The 15614-nt window shown below is 38.3% G+C and overlaps 1 protein-coding gene across 1 annotated transcript in view; it reads right to left on the bottom strand.

Moving 5' to 3' along the window:
- Nucleotides 1-300: 300 nt before the first annotated feature.
- The window catches only part of ITGA2 (integrin subunit alpha 2), a 101537-nt gene continuing 86223 nt past the window's right edge, over nt 301-15614 (bottom strand). Inside the window, exons 24-30 of the mRNA XM_065406608.1 lie at nt 15304-15406; nt 14295-14405; nt 13164-13268; nt 12217-12330; nt 9255-9344; nt 1477-1593; nt 301-390 (exon numbers count right to left, since the gene is read on the bottom strand). Coding sequence (XP_065262680.1) covers nt 301-390; nt 1477-1593; nt 9255-9344; nt 12217-12330; nt 13164-13268; nt 14295-14405; nt 15304-15406 — 730 coding nt within the window. The remainder of the gene's footprint in view (nt 391-1476; nt 1594-9254; nt 9345-12216; nt 12331-13163; nt 13269-14294; nt 14406-15303; nt 15407-15614) is intronic.

Here is a 15614-nt window from a genome sequence, read left to right as displayed (position 1 = left end):
TTGTGGAACAGAAGTGGGATTTCTGCCACAAGGTGCACACTCCAGACCTGCCTGATTCAAGGGCTAATTTGTTTGCAAGGAAAAAAATATACAAGAAAATATACTATAAATCATTTGTGGAAAAAAAACTGACCTGCAGTTACTCTTACAATACAGAAGAATCTGTAAAATATTTTCATTAATTAAAAACCAAGTTTAACAGTTATTGAACTTTAAGGCACTCCAGCTGAAGATCTGATTGGACCACAGCCATTGTTTGTGGCTCAGAGGATTATTTCTGTATTCCCAGCACTGTTGTCTTCAATCTTTGTCCTTTGTGAGTTCTGTAATTTCGTCAATATCTTCTACATCCTTTGTCATTTTTTCATATTTTCTCTTGAAGAAGCCAAGCTGTAAGAAGTTTTGAAAATAGTTTGTCAGCCATGTATATTGTCTATTTTGTGCTGCCTGGTAATGAAAGGTACTAGGATTAGAAGATCTACACATGCCATTTATTTAGTCATTTGAGACTACATTTCTCAGCTGATAGAAACATTTTCATCAGAACTTTTTTTTTTTTGATGAAAAACTAATTATTGAGAAAAAACAGACGTTAGTTAAAATTTTCAGGTTGTAAATGTTTGTTTTTTTTAGCAACCTTCCTCCTCCTCCTCAAAAAAATATGTTTTTATGAAAGAATTCCCCCCCCCCCACTTTCTTCAATATTTTTTCGTGTTAGAAAACTATCATTTCCCTACCAACTCTAATTAGCAAGCTGTTAATTTAAACCTGATTCTTGACTCACACAGTAGTTTCTTAAAAAAAAAAAAAAAAAAAAAAAGAAGGAGAAGAAAATTCTTAAAAGCAGGAGGCATGTCTTCATCTGCCTTCCCCGAGCATTCAGGTTCAAGGTATAGCCCCAAACACAAATAAAAAAAAAATTGGCGCAGAGACAATCTGTTGCCTTTCCCAAAACCAGACACTCTGGATAGCTCTTCTCCTTAGTCCCTCCTCTCCCTCCTCCCACAAGCCTCTTCCTTTCTCCATCTCCCACTCACCCCGCCTGCCTCTTGCATATCTTTGTTCATTTTCCCATCTTTCCCCAAAGTCCACCCCCATCCCTCCTGCTGCCCAGCCTGCCCCCTTGGAACACTGGAGGTATGTGCAGAACACAGCTTGGGAATCATGGAGGTAGGCTGACACCTATCAGAAAACAGAGGTGCCATGGTTATACAGGAAATCAGTGCTTACCTGTTCCTTGTCTATTAAATGTATTATAATAATTTTCCATATTTCCCAGGGCTGCTGTAAGGATCCCTTGTAATGTACTTTGAGATCCTCACACGGAAGGTGCAATACTAATAAAAATATTTTTCTCCCCAAGTTGCAGATAAATGATTGTTCAGCATGATTACATAGTAATTCCTAAGATAGCCCTGGTGTATTCAGGCGGGAACTTTCATTGGTTTACTTTTACAGATATAAATATCTACTCACCTTCCATAAAACAGCAACCAACGCTAACAGCAATAGTAGTCCTGCCAGTATACTTCCTATCACAACTCCGATGGGCACCTCCGCTTTCTCCTCAGGCTTCATTATTGTCACTGGGATCTGAAAGCGTGTAGGGATATTAAAGAAGGTACTAACAGGTTTCAGAGTAGCAGCCGTGTTAGTCTGTATCCGCAAAAATAACAGGAGTACTTGTGGCACCTTAGAGACTAACAAATTTATTAGAGCATAAGCTTTCGTGGGCTACAACCCACTTCTTCGGATGCATATAGAGTGAACCATATATTGAGGAGATATATATACACACACATACAGAGAGCATGAACAGGTGGGAGTTGTCTTACCAACTCTGAGAGGCCAATTAAGTAAGAGGAAAAAAACTTAATTGGCCTCTCAGAGTTGGTAAGACAACTCCCACCTGTTCATGCTCTCTGTATGTGTGTGTATATATATCTCCTCAATATATGGTTCACTCTATATGCATCCGAAGAAGTGGGTTGTAGCCCACGAAAGCTTATGCTCTAATAAATTTGTTAGTCTCTAAGGTGCCACAAGTACTCCTGTTATTTTTAAGGTACTAACAGTGATTCCCCCAAGTGACAGTGACCCCCTCATAATTTGTCCCCCACACTTTAAAATCCAGCAGTTTCACCAAGTACAAAAATCTCTTGTGTCTTCTGTTAAAACTTGTAAGCTACTGTCTGTAGAAACCATTGATTATATCTATGCTGTGAAAGATACTTTATTACTATGTAAAACTTACAAACAAGTTAATTGACTTTGTTCTTGAAGTAATTGATACAATGTAAATAAACACTATAAGCCGTTAAGTGACTTTCACTTCATTCAACGGCTCCTAGGACAGACCCCCACCCTCTGTGATTAAAGGGCTGGGAGTCTCAAATGAATTAGCACACACTCTGAAAGTGGTGGAGACAGTAAATTAAAATATGGTTAAGAAATGGAATGACCTAGACAAATTAGAGGATTGGGCCAAAAGAAACCTGATGAGGTTCAACAAGGACAAGTGCAGAGTCCTGCACTTAGGACGGAAGAATCCCATGCTCAGCTACAGACTAGGGACCGAATGGCTAGGTAGCAGTTCTGCAGAAAAGGACCTAGGGGTCACAGTGGACGAGAAGCTGGATGTGAGTCAACAGTGTGCTCTTGTTGCCAAGAAGGCTAACGGCATTTTGGGCTGTATAAGTAGGGGCATTGCCAGCAGATCGAGGGACGTGATCGTTCCCCTTTATTCGACATTGGTGAGGCCTCATCTGGAGTACTGTGTCCAGTTTTGGGCCCCACACTACAAGAAGGATGTGGAAAAATTGGAAAGAGTCCAGCGGAGGGCAACAAAAATGATTAGGGGTCTGGAGCGCATGACTTATGAGGAGAGGCTGAGGGAACTGGGATTGTTTAGTCTCCAGAAGAGAAAAATGAGGGGGGATTTGATAGCAGCCTTCAACTACCTGAAGGGGGGTTCCAAAGAGGATGGAACTCGGCTGTTCTCAATGGTGGCAGATGACAGAACAAGGAGCAATGGTCTCAAGTTGCAGTGGGGGAGGTCTAGGTTGGATATTAGGAAACACTATTTCACTAGGAGGGTGGTGAAGCACTGGAATGCGTTACCTAGGGAGGTGGTGGAGTCTCCTTCCTTGGAGGTTTTTAAGGCCCGGCTTGACAAAGCCCTGGCTGGGATGATTTAGTTGGGAATTGGTCCTGCTTTGAGCAGGGGGTTGGACTAGATGATCTCCTGAGGTCCCTTCCAACCCTGATATTCTATGATTCTATGATTCTATGAATGCTTGATATACATGAATGGTTAGGGAGGTGCCAGCCTAGAAAGGGAGTATCCATCGGCCGAAGAATGTGTCAAGTGGATGACCAGACAACCCCCGGAGGGTAAACTGGGATCCACCCCATCACCTGGAAGGATGAGAAACACAAACTTTGGACAGTTTGGAGCCACCAGGAATGTGTCCAGGAATGTGCCATCTGCTGATTGAGTCAGCAACAGCAGAATGAAACAGCTCCCATAGACTAACATAGGAATTAATTCCTATAAGAATGGACTCTCAAGACTGATGACTTTGAGTCTCTGGTTCTGCTGCCAACCTCCAGGAGCATCAGGTGCATCTGACACAGACTCGGCTCCATCCTCATGACCAAGATACCTGGCCAGTAACTTGGCATGAGCAACTTCTAGGCTGGTAACTATAACACCTATACTGAACTTGAATGAATGATTGTGTGAATGAATCTATATATATATATGTATGTATGTGTGTGTGTGTGTGTAAGGAATAAGTAGTGATAGGAATAAGTAGTCAAACAATGTTGTTTACTTTTATCTTTTGCTTTACCATTATATTTACAATAAATGTGGCATCTTTGCCTTATCCCTCTTAATAAGATCCTGCTGGTTTTTATTCTATTGGTATAACAAGCGGACAGTTTTATTTGTTGTGTATCAACATGAACAATATTAAAGAAGTTTTTCTAATCCCCATCTTTTATTTAGCTGGAACAGCTATACAGATTCCCTGGCAAAAGGCTGCACCAGAATTATTGTCTGATTTGCTGGGGTTAATAGCTATTTCCTATTTTTATTAATAGATATTGGCATTGTGGTGGTGGGTTGGCACCCCAGCTACAGATGACAGTGCCATCATTTTAGGTGACATACAAACACATAACAAGATGGTCTCTGCAGAGCTCACAGAACAAAGAGGAAGAGTAATCTTGTCTTCATCACCTCCTTCTCCTTCCTTTAATGAGAATCCTTCTGCAGTGAATCCACGCACTGCAGACAGAGACCACTGCTAGATAAATCACATATACCCACAAACAAAGACTTGGGGCTGGGACTAGAACTGGGATGGTCTGGTCCTCCATCTTCACAAAACAAAGGCCTCTGCTACTTCAGCTAAAAGAGAACTAGTCCAAACTGACAGTAGTAGCCAGTAGTACACAAGAAGGCAACATTATTCGCTCATACACACGAAAGTTCATACATTATCCTCTCATCCCAGCAGGCGGATGGCTTCCTGCTCTTTGCTTGCAGGTCCTAACACCCTACTTGAAACTACTCTAAGATCTGTACTAGTTCTTCCCTGCCCTTAATGTTAGCCAGGTTTCCACTACCAGTTTTTAGCCTGAAGTAGCAGCAAGAGGAGATGGGTCAAGTTGGAAGGACAGAAAAGGTGGAATTGTGCTGGGATCTGCTCTTCCCTTGAGTTCCTAGACACTGCCATGCTTCTCACTGGTCAGAAGATCTCCTACTATTTGAATACAGAGCCCCCAAAATACCTTGAAATTAACTCATTTCCAGGTGAAAGCTACCATGGAACTAGTTAGTTGTACATGGGTTAAGTCTGATTATAAACTTGGATGGATATTTACAATTGCTCTTCTAGACCTCTTAGTCTAAGGTTTATAAACTTCACTTCTGATTAATACTACTTGCAAGTTTCAGGAACTTTAAACATTTTGGAGGCACATTTTAATTTTCATATGAGAGTAGTTAATGTTTATAAAGAGTTATAATGGGAACAGGTTTTGCTTGCTGTGAAACCTGATAAACCACAGCAATGTATTTTTTCAGGGTTGCTTGCTCTCAGCTTTGTCTGATGGAATTTAGTCTCAAGCTTTCTGGGAAAGCCACACTGACACGTCAATGATTTACTATTGGAATGCTGTTATTGTGTTAGGTGTGGCTATGTGTATCCATTTCACTGCAACAATCTTCATGCATTTTATAACTGAACAGCCACAATAATGATTTTAGCAGGTAAACTTTCTATACTTTGTTCTCAACTTGGCAGTGCTTTCTAACTGGAAAAAATCTGAAGATTTCTTATACCAAGTACATCTAAAAAGCTTCTCCACCCAATTACTCAGGGACAACATTCAATTCATTTGTGCTGAAAACAAGCTTCTCTAATTTGCAATAGAGGAAAAGCTGCTTTTATGTGACGGTTGACTGGAACTGTTACGGATATTAAAATAATGCTGAAGCTGCCTCCTTTTAAAAGGCAGCTCTACACTTTGAAAAGTCGCTACATGCAAATGGCACTCTCTTAGGGCCAAACTGTGGCCCAGCTTGCATGGTGGTACAAGGGAGTAAGGGTGCATAAGATGCCTTAAATATCTCAACAAAATCTCTCATCAAAAAAATAAAAAAAATTAAGTTATTTGGTAAGGGATTCTCAGCCAGGCATGCTACCATCTGACGTGGAAAGGGGAAAGTTTGAGAAGTGAGAGAAAGAGATGGAGAAAACCTGAATTTACATACAGACCTCTGGTGGCAGGGAGACTTGAGGGTCCAGTTGATTTGGAGAAAATGTCCTTTGAAATAAAAATACTGCAAGCTAACATCTCCCCCCCGCCTCCCAACCACTACAATATGGCCAAAATCACACCTGCAATATGAACCATTCAAATCAGTGTCAAAACTTGCATTGATTTCAGTGGGACCAGGATTTCACCCTAAGAGAACTAGAAATTATATTTTTTTCAAGTGATCTGGAATCACTAAAAAGTGGAGGACACACATACACTCTTTCAATATTCATTCTGCATACCATGTATATTTTTCTAACTCTCTATTGAACACATGCTGCTGTAACCTAACCTCTCACAACTCAATTATGGATCAAAGACTTATAATGCAGGACACATAGAAGATTACTGTAGATTAGGGCGGTCAAGCGATTAAAGAAATTAATCACAATTAATCGTGTGATTAAAAAAATTAATCGATTAATCGCACTGTTAAACAATAATAGAATACCATTTATTTAAATATTTTTGGGTGTTTTCTACATTTTCAAATATATTGATTTCAATTACAACACAGAATACAAAGTGTTCAGTGCTTACTTTATATTTATTTTTATTACAAGTACTTGCACTGTAAAAAAACAAAAGAAATAGTATTTTTCAATTCACCTAATACAAGTACTGTAGTGCAATCTCTTTATCATGAAAGTTGAACTTACAAATGTAGAATTATGTACAAAATAACTGCATTCAAAAATAAAACAATATAAAGCTTTAGACTGCAAGTCCACTCAGTCCTACTTCTTGTTCAGCCAATCGCTCAGACAAACAAGTTTGTTTACATTTGCAGGAGATAATGCTGCCCACTTCCTGTTTACATTGTCACCTGAAAATGAGGACAGGCATTCTCATGGCACTGTTGTAGCCGGCATCGCAAGATATTTATGTGCCAGATGTGCTAAAGATTCATATGTCCCTTCATGCTTTAACCACCATTCCAGGGGACGTGTGTCCATGCTGATAACGGGTTCTGCTCGATAACAATCCAAAGCAGTGCAGACTGACGCATGTTCATTTTCATCATCTGTGTCAGATGCCACCAGCAAAAGGTTGATTTTCTTTTTTGGTTCTTCGGGTTCCGTAGTTTCCTCATTGCAATGTTGCTCTTTTAAGACTTTTGAAAGCATGCTCCACACCTTGTCCCTCTCAGATTTTGGAAGGCACTTCAGATTCTTAAACCTTGGGTCGAGTGCTGTAGCTATCTTTCGAAATCTCACATTGGTACCTTCTTTGCATTTTGTCAAATCTGCAGTGAAAGTGTTCTTAAAATGAACAACGTGCTGGGTCATCATCCGAGACTGCTATAACATGAAATATATGGCAGAATGTGGGTAAAACAGAGCACGAGACATACAATTCTCCCTCAAGGAGTTCAGTCACAAATTGAATTAATGCATTATTTTTTTAATGAGCATCATCAGCATGGAAGCATGTCCTCTGGAATGGTGGCCGAAGCATGAAGGGGCATACGAATATTTAGCATATCTGGCACGTAAATACCTTGCAATGCCAGCTACAAAAGTGCCATGAAAATGCCTGTTCTCACTTTCTGGTGACATTGTAAATAAGAAGAGGGCAGCATTATTTCCTGTAAATGTAAACAAACTTGTTTGTCTTAGCGACTGGCTGAACAAGAAGTAGGACTGAGTGCACTTGTACGCTCTGAAGTTTTAAATTGTTTTGTTTTTGAGTGCAGTAATGTAAGAACAAAAACAAAATCTACATTTGTAAGTTGCACTTTCACTACACAGAGATTGCACTACAGTACTTGTATGAGGTGAATTGAAAAGTACTATTTATTTTGTTTATCTTTTACAGTGCAAATGTTTGTAATCAATAATAATATATACTTTGATTTCATTTACAACACAGAATACAATATATATGAAAATGTAGAAAAACATCCAAAATATTTAATACATTTTAATTGGTATTCTATTGTTTAACAGTGTGATTAAAATTGCATTTAATCGTGATTAATTATTTTTAATCGCGATTAATTTTTTTGAGTTAATTGCGTGAGTTAACTGCGATTAATCGACAGCACTACTGTATATACACAAGAAACTTACATTCATGTAGGATTAATTTCTTAATCACAAATAACATTTTCTACAATCAGTTTCATGATCTTGTTTTGCTGGTATAATTTATGTATAAGAATTAAATTAGGGTAACAACAAAGAGAAAGAGATTTGAGATATACATGTCATATGATCTAGGACACTCCAAGTATCATGCTAGTCCAAACACTGGCATCTACTCTTTTGGGGATAGTGTGAAATTCTTCAAACCCACAAATATACTTTCTCTTCTTTTCAGCAGTTCTCCAGGAACTGAATATATGCCTGAGTACAAATGGACCCAATTAGAATCTCTTTACAAAGTGCAATGTTTCATGGGAACAATGACGACAAAAGTAGTACTGTGCTTTGGCCTTATTTCCACTTGGAGATAGGTCAATCAATAACTGCCCTAGTACATATTTAATTGGATTTTCCATTAGCTGCAACTGGGTGCTGATGCACATTATTATCACTAAGCTGACTCCCTTATTAGCTTGTTTCTTGAGTTGCATTCCAATCCCCAAAGGTCTTGAAATAGATTTATTTTTTGGATCAGATGGACTAGGAAGTTCTCTAAAAAGATATACAAAACCAGTATTCCAGGTGAAGTAATGTCAACCCATACCCAGACCAAGGGAAGAAGATGTTTTTGTTTCTACTGTTGTAACAAAGCATTTTCCCAACACTATTTAAATTTACATATTAATGAACTAAATCCTTGGGAGGAAACATTCTAAACCATAGCAGTGTGTACAACAAAGAGTATTTAAGATAAGAGTCACTAGAACACCAAGATTATTAAATATGTCCATATTACATCCATTCTAAATTGGAGTATACTCTGCAACATGTTACAATGTAGATGTGATTTTGGTCATCATTAGAACTGTGCAAAACAGTCACAAATATACCAAAATGCACCTATGCAAATAGAACTTCAAACTCAGATGAGATTTGCTGAAATGTTTCCTAAAGTTCATGAATCCAGGTCAATTTATTGTTTTATGGTAAAACCTATGCAAAATTTGACATTTTTTACATGAAATCAGTTGAACCTCAGAGGTTTCTACTGACTTTTGCTGGTAGTTTTAGAGTTCATTCACAACAAAACTCAGGTGTGCAAGCTCACACAAATTAATTAAACAGCGTTTGTAGAAACACCAGCCAGCTGAAACTGTAACATTTTCAACAACTCTAAAAACAGACAAGTGAATAAAACCAACTTAACATATTCAAGCAAATGAGCAGATTTTCTGTGACCTGCCACATACTTCTCAGGGACATTAAAATCAAATATTAGCCTTTAGATATAGTAAAATATAAAGAAAGAAAACACTTCCATTGAACAACACTCACAGTTAGGGTATTCTCTCCAATTACAAATAATTCTGGGTTATGCGTATCAATTTCTGCATCTGCTGTCAACTGTAACATCTGGAAAGTTGACTGCAATAGAAAAATAAACTTGTAAACGTTTGATCAAGCATTCCTATAATGAAGATGTTTTAAAATAATTCTCCTTAAGTGAATGATACTCTAGAGCTAAAGAATATTATAGTATTCTGAAAACTGGAATTATATTTGCCATAGCTTATTGATCCAGTATCTACAGGAAAGTAATGAATAAATATGCCAGTAATGCAGACTTCATCCTTGCTATGCTTACCGTTAATAATTAAGACTTTTTTATTTTAAAAAACCCCTATTTTCATCATATAGTTCAGAGAAAAGAAGATATTGAAATATCTGTCATTGTTTGAAAACTTTTGCTGCTGTTTAGCTGTGAAGGTGGCCAGAGAATCAGAGGGAAGGGGAGAAATGGAAAGGCAATATAGCACAGGACGGGGACATAGTTCTGGCATTTAAAAGAAGAGTAAAATGAGAATGTGCTTTTCCCTTCCTTTTCCTCTGTGTCTCTATCCAACTTCTCTCTGCTTTTCTTCCCTTTACTTTTTCCTAGCACTATCTATTCTTCCCCATCCCTCAGCATCTGACCCTCCTCACTCTTTCTGGACTGAAAAAGGTAAAAAATGGAATACTTTTAAAAAGTATTCTTGTGCCTGACCCAGAGATCCCATCTCCTTCCATTAATATTTCCAATGCTAGTGAAGCCTGCACAGGAGTTCAAACATTGCCAGTTCAGTACGACTGTGTGCCATGTAACACTTTGCATATGCGACCAACAGTACAGGGATACCAGACTAAAGGAGTGCTGTAGGAATTGGTTGGGTGTTAGTAGAGGAATGTGGGCAGAACTCCAACTACTGCATGCAGTACTGGAGAAGCTATCCCAGATAGGATAAATATTTGGTCCTTTTATCTCTTGAATGTCATCGTTCTCTACTTGACTGTCGACTCCTCAGAACACTCTCGTTTCTCTTCCCTGCTTCACAGATGCATGCATACCCTTCATCCTTTTCACAAAGAATGCCTGTCATTCTAAATGCAAAGGATTATGGGGGTGCAGTGCCATCCAAAAAAGGCTGTTCATGCTGGAGTACTGACAATCAAACGGAGGATATGCGGCCATGAGATGAGAGGGAAAATTGTAACAGATTTTTTTCTGCTAGAGGGAAGCCAGCATTACCTGCTACCTCTCCTGCTCTCTCAATGCACAGCCATTTGCCCCTTTTTATTCTGACCTTTCGTGTATCTAAAACAACATCCAAGTATTTTTGGTTCAGCTCATCAAAAAAATAAATACATTCTTAAAAAGGACACTATAAAGGCAGGCAGATTCTTGATTCACACACTCTCATAAGCCTATTACACTATCAGTCTGACCTGAGGGCTTTTTTATTTTTTATGATCTAAGTATTGACGTTTACAAGAATCCTGCTTGTAAATTTCAATACCCAGTCACAAGACTTGGCAGACAGAACACAGACAGTGCGTCATATGCCTGAGACTGCAAACAAACCCAGAATGTTAGGAGAGTTTTGGTTGGTTGCCTAGCTGAGAGGCAGACATTGTTTCATTTCAGAGGGCTGATAATTTCTTCACGATTAGTGTTATGTCTGGGAGGACATGTGGGAGTTTAAGATGTGATAGTCATGATTATTATTTAAATGATATTTTAAGCATACTGTAAAATTCAATCTGGGATCTGTTTCCTTGACAAGTGACCCTTTAAAAAACCAAACAAAAGGTTTTTATATCTTTGTACTGAATGTACACACCTTTTCTGAAGAAAAAAATTGACAACACTAATGATAGCATCAAGTTCTGGGCTTTTGATACTTTGAGTGATTAGAATGAATGCAATATAGGCAGGCTTGGCAGGATTCGATTTAAATCCATAGATATCAATAAATGTTGATTTCAGCTGATGCACTGAAATTGATGAATAAAATATCCATCGGATATGGATATGGATATAGCCTGCCCCCTTCACTTTGCGCCTTCAGGGAGTGGGTGTCACAGGCCATGCAACATCTCAGGGAGCCCTCTGCAGCCCTGCTGACATGGGAGTCAGGGAGAGGGGCTATGATAGCAAGGCTGCAGAGGGCTCCTTGCACGGCTGCAGGTCCAGTGACACCCAATCCCCGTAAGCACAAGGTGTGGGGAAGGCTGCGGTGCTGGTGAGGCAGATAAGAGACCCCAAGCCAGGGCTGCGAGGAGGACAACAAGCCCCTGGCCATAGGGAAGACCACCCCACTGCTGAATAGGTTAAAATAAAGTAATACAAATCTTAAAAATAAAAATAGATACAAATTGGAAAAAAAAGTAAAACAAATTTGCAAAAAATAATAAAAAAAATCCTGACAAGCCAGAATAAAGGTTTGCTGCAGTTCAAAAGTGAATATAATATGACTGCACAATAATTTATTGCAGCCGTGTTGGCCCCAGACCTGAAGAAGCGCTCTGTGTAAGCTGCTTCTTTTCAACCAACAGAAGTGGGTCCAATAAAAGATATTACCTCACCCACTTTGTTTCAGTGGTTTATTGTCATGTGTTGTCTTTTTCAGCTCTATGGACATTCTAGTTTCTGGTTACTTGAGCTTATAGGACAGTCTGCAAAAGCAAACACCATGTGCCAGCATCGAGGAAGATTTGTGTCACCATTGTAGCTGCAATGCTTCAGTGGGAGTCTCTCTCTCTATTTAATATTTTAAATGGTTTGTTACACAGACTTAATATCTATTTCAGCTTCAGTTGCAATTTTTTGATTTAGGATAATAGACAAAATAATGTAAAACAAGAAGAGGAAGGGATTGCTATGGAAGGAGCGCTTTCAGTGTTAAGTTTCAAAAATATCAGCGAGCATGACGTACATGGGTATAACATCTTCCATCAAAAGGTACCTGATACTACTTACAGCTGCAAAGGTCCCATTCCAGATTCTGGTAGACACATTTACAAAATACTCTCCTTTCAGTGTGAGGTCTTTCAGACTGCATGTAATTGTATTACAATGCGTATTCTTACAGTTCTTTCAGAGAAGGGGAAAAAAGAGGTATTAGCTTGATTTTAAAAAAGCATAATTCACTTTAACAAATACCAGTTTTAATTCTAAACTTGGTCCTTGTTGCACAAGTTTCTTAACTTAGTTATTCTGTATGTATTAATTAAATGCTTGCGACCCATGCTAAAGCCCCCTGCTTATCTATAGGGCAGATACAGTATGAACAGTATAAGTGAAAGCTTACTCATACTTCTCCACCAACATACCTCAGCCCTAACCCAGAGGGATCTCCTCCAGCAAGAAGTCTCATTTCACATAGATCCTAAATGTTATATAAGCATATTTTTATAGTTATTTCTGAGGTGGTTTAGATTAATTTAGTCAGCATTAGTGATCTCAGTTGTCCAAAGACTGCAGCAATATTAATAGTCAGATGGTCGCTATAGGAAAAGCTAAACTAAACTAAACTAGACAGACACGAGCAGCAGAAAGACCAAAGTTTGAGTGAGCTGCAAGGAGTAATATTAGGGACTGTTCTGTGAAAAAGAGATAACCATTTGCACATACACAATAATACATACATGCATGCACACAGAGTAATATGTAGTGGAAAATGGGCTGTGGTTACTCTGCAGAAATTTTAATGGTAGAAAGAAAAATATATATACAAAGGAGGAGGAAACAGCAACACAATACAATTATAGGCCCCTATACTGCATTGTGATTTATGCAGGTGGATTGCTGAGCCTGTGTGGAGCACCACTGATGCCAAGAGGGCCCTGCATGGCACAGAGGTCTGCCTATCTGGATTACAATGCAGGATTGGGACCACAAATGTTATAGTCACAGCTTTTCCTTACTAGTTCTTTTGCAGCTCTGAAGTTTTCTTTCTTGAAAGATGCAGTATAAGATGTTTTTCCTATTTGCAAAGGATTAATCTTTGCATCACAACTGACACCTCCAGCCTAAAAAGAAAATGCAGAATTATACTTGGTGAAAGGATAAGGGTGATTTTGTGTGCGTGCACGTGTGTGTGTGTAAAATACTGAATGCTTTTGGAAAATACTGATAATGTATTGATTTCCTTTACAATTCAGAATTAAATTGCTTTAATATTTTTTGGTAATTCTAAGAAAAATAGCTTATGTTTCTTAAATTTTACACACTGATTTAGGATTTGAAAGAGGGTCCAGTTGAGAAGTACATGACCTTTGACCTATGTGTAGGTGTGAAATATTTTGAAAACATTGTCTACACTAATAATGGACCCTGTTTTTTTTCAACGTACATAAAGGAAGTGCATTCAGATAAGGTGAGTTTCCCTGGGGGCAATATTCTTAGTATGTTCTGGATGAAGAATAATGAAGGAGCCTGTTCCATTCCTGACAGTCTTAACAACAACACATGCTTAAATCTAGTCCCAGATATGGGGCTGTTTATTAAACATTGAAGTTGAGATCCTGGTCCCATTGAAATCAGTGGAATACTCCTATTTGGAAATCACTTATTTCATTATGTTACAGACTTTAATTATGTGATTACATGCCATTTTTCCCACCAGCACTTGACAGGTACACTAGGCAATACTATTATCCCCATATTTACAGATAGGGAATTGATCAACAGAGTCACTAAGTGACTTGCCCGAGGTCATGTAGGAAGCCTGTGGCAGAGCAGGGACATGAATTCAGACTCCTATGTCCTAGGCTAGTGCCTACCTCTTGGAGCATCCTACCTCTTTCTCCTATCAACTAAGACTGAAAAGAAAGGAAGGGCAGAGTTTCCCTGTTCTCAGGATGGAGGAGCCACTTTACCAGTGAATGGAGACAACATCAATACAAACATTGAAATGCAGGCTCAGGATATCACAACATGACTGCTTGTTGACTGTCTAATCCTAGGTCTCAGCTCTTATACCATTATTCTAATGAGTCTACATTATATTTATTACACAAGTTACAGTTTGTGATTGATGTAGTTTAGTTCTTCACCTGATCTGTATCCAGTGCCGTCAGATACATCAGAGGATTGTTTCCTTTAGTCAACTGTGGAAAATGGATTTTTACAGAAGCCACCTTTACTGGAATGCTTCCCGTTGTAACCTAAATAGAAAAGAGCTAGTTATTAATTTATTTAGCTATAACTGGATACAAACAAATTATTCAGCTATACCAAGAACATCAGAATGCTCTAAGACTGATTAAAACTCTGAACTGCTTTCACTGCAATAATTTTTCCGATACCTATACTTATCTCTAACTGGGCAGTAATTGCATTATACCAGCATTACATGTAAAGTAATTTATACCATATGATTTTGAATACCTGGCTGCTTTCTAAACAAAACTTTAATTAGTTGCATAAAACACTTCTGGAAAAGCAAATATTTTGTCGCATCCAATAACCTACAAGATAGGTTACATTTACATTCCAATAGTTGTTACCATTAAATTTAGGGTTCCACCATGTTACATATTTGCAACCAATTTAGGTTTTAGGTTTCCTCCATGCTGCATATTTGCAGCTAAACTTTTTCCAGAGTTACATAACCAATACTGTTATCAATAATCAGACTTGTTCATGTACCTCCTTGAACAGTGTGTCTTATTTCAATGGCCCAAATCCTGCAAAGACTTATGAACGTGCTTAACTTTATGTACTGTGAGTAGTCCCATTGATTTCTGTCTGCAGAGGAACTGATAGACTGACTTCACTACTAAGAGTGCATAAAGGTAAGCACATACGTAAGTCTTTGCAAGATCTGGGTTAATGTGAGCAATTGGAGAACCAAACGTGCATAAGACTGCCCATCACTAAATGGAAATCTTACCTTTAAGCAGTGAAGGTTGTGCATTATGGTGGTGAATCATTTTCCTCATTAACCAGATTCATAAAGCAGCACAGTAAAACATACCAAGGACCATCATTTTGTCTGCTCTTTGGGTACAGACTATAGATAAAAGGGAAGATCTTGTCTCATCCCCAAAAATGTTTACTAACCTTCACTGAAAAATTGAACGCAGGACCAATCTCTTCAAAATTATTCACAGTGGAAGGAATATTACGATCAGAATATACTTCATAGAAATTTATGTTGGTAAGCCTGGTAATCAACCATAAAACAATAGATTTTTATTTGGCAGCTATGTAATTGGATGCTTTTGGGTTCATTATAAATCAGTGAATCAAAGTTCAGAAGTGTAAGAAGAAGAGATTCAACTATCTGTATCCTTTTTTTAGTTTAATGTTAAAAAGTTGTTTAAGAAACAGGAAATTTCTTATTGGAGCCCAAATCTCGAAGAGGATTTGAA

This window comes from Emys orbicularis, chromosome 6, assembly GCF_028017835.1.
Source record: "Emys orbicularis isolate rEmyOrb1 chromosome 6, rEmyOrb1.hap1, whole genome shotgun sequence".
Lineage (NCBI taxonomy): Eukaryota > Metazoa > Chordata > Testudines > Emydidae > Emys > Emys orbicularis.
Note: the sequence above shows the minus strand (reverse complement) of the source record. Positions and strands in the feature narration are given on the sequence as shown.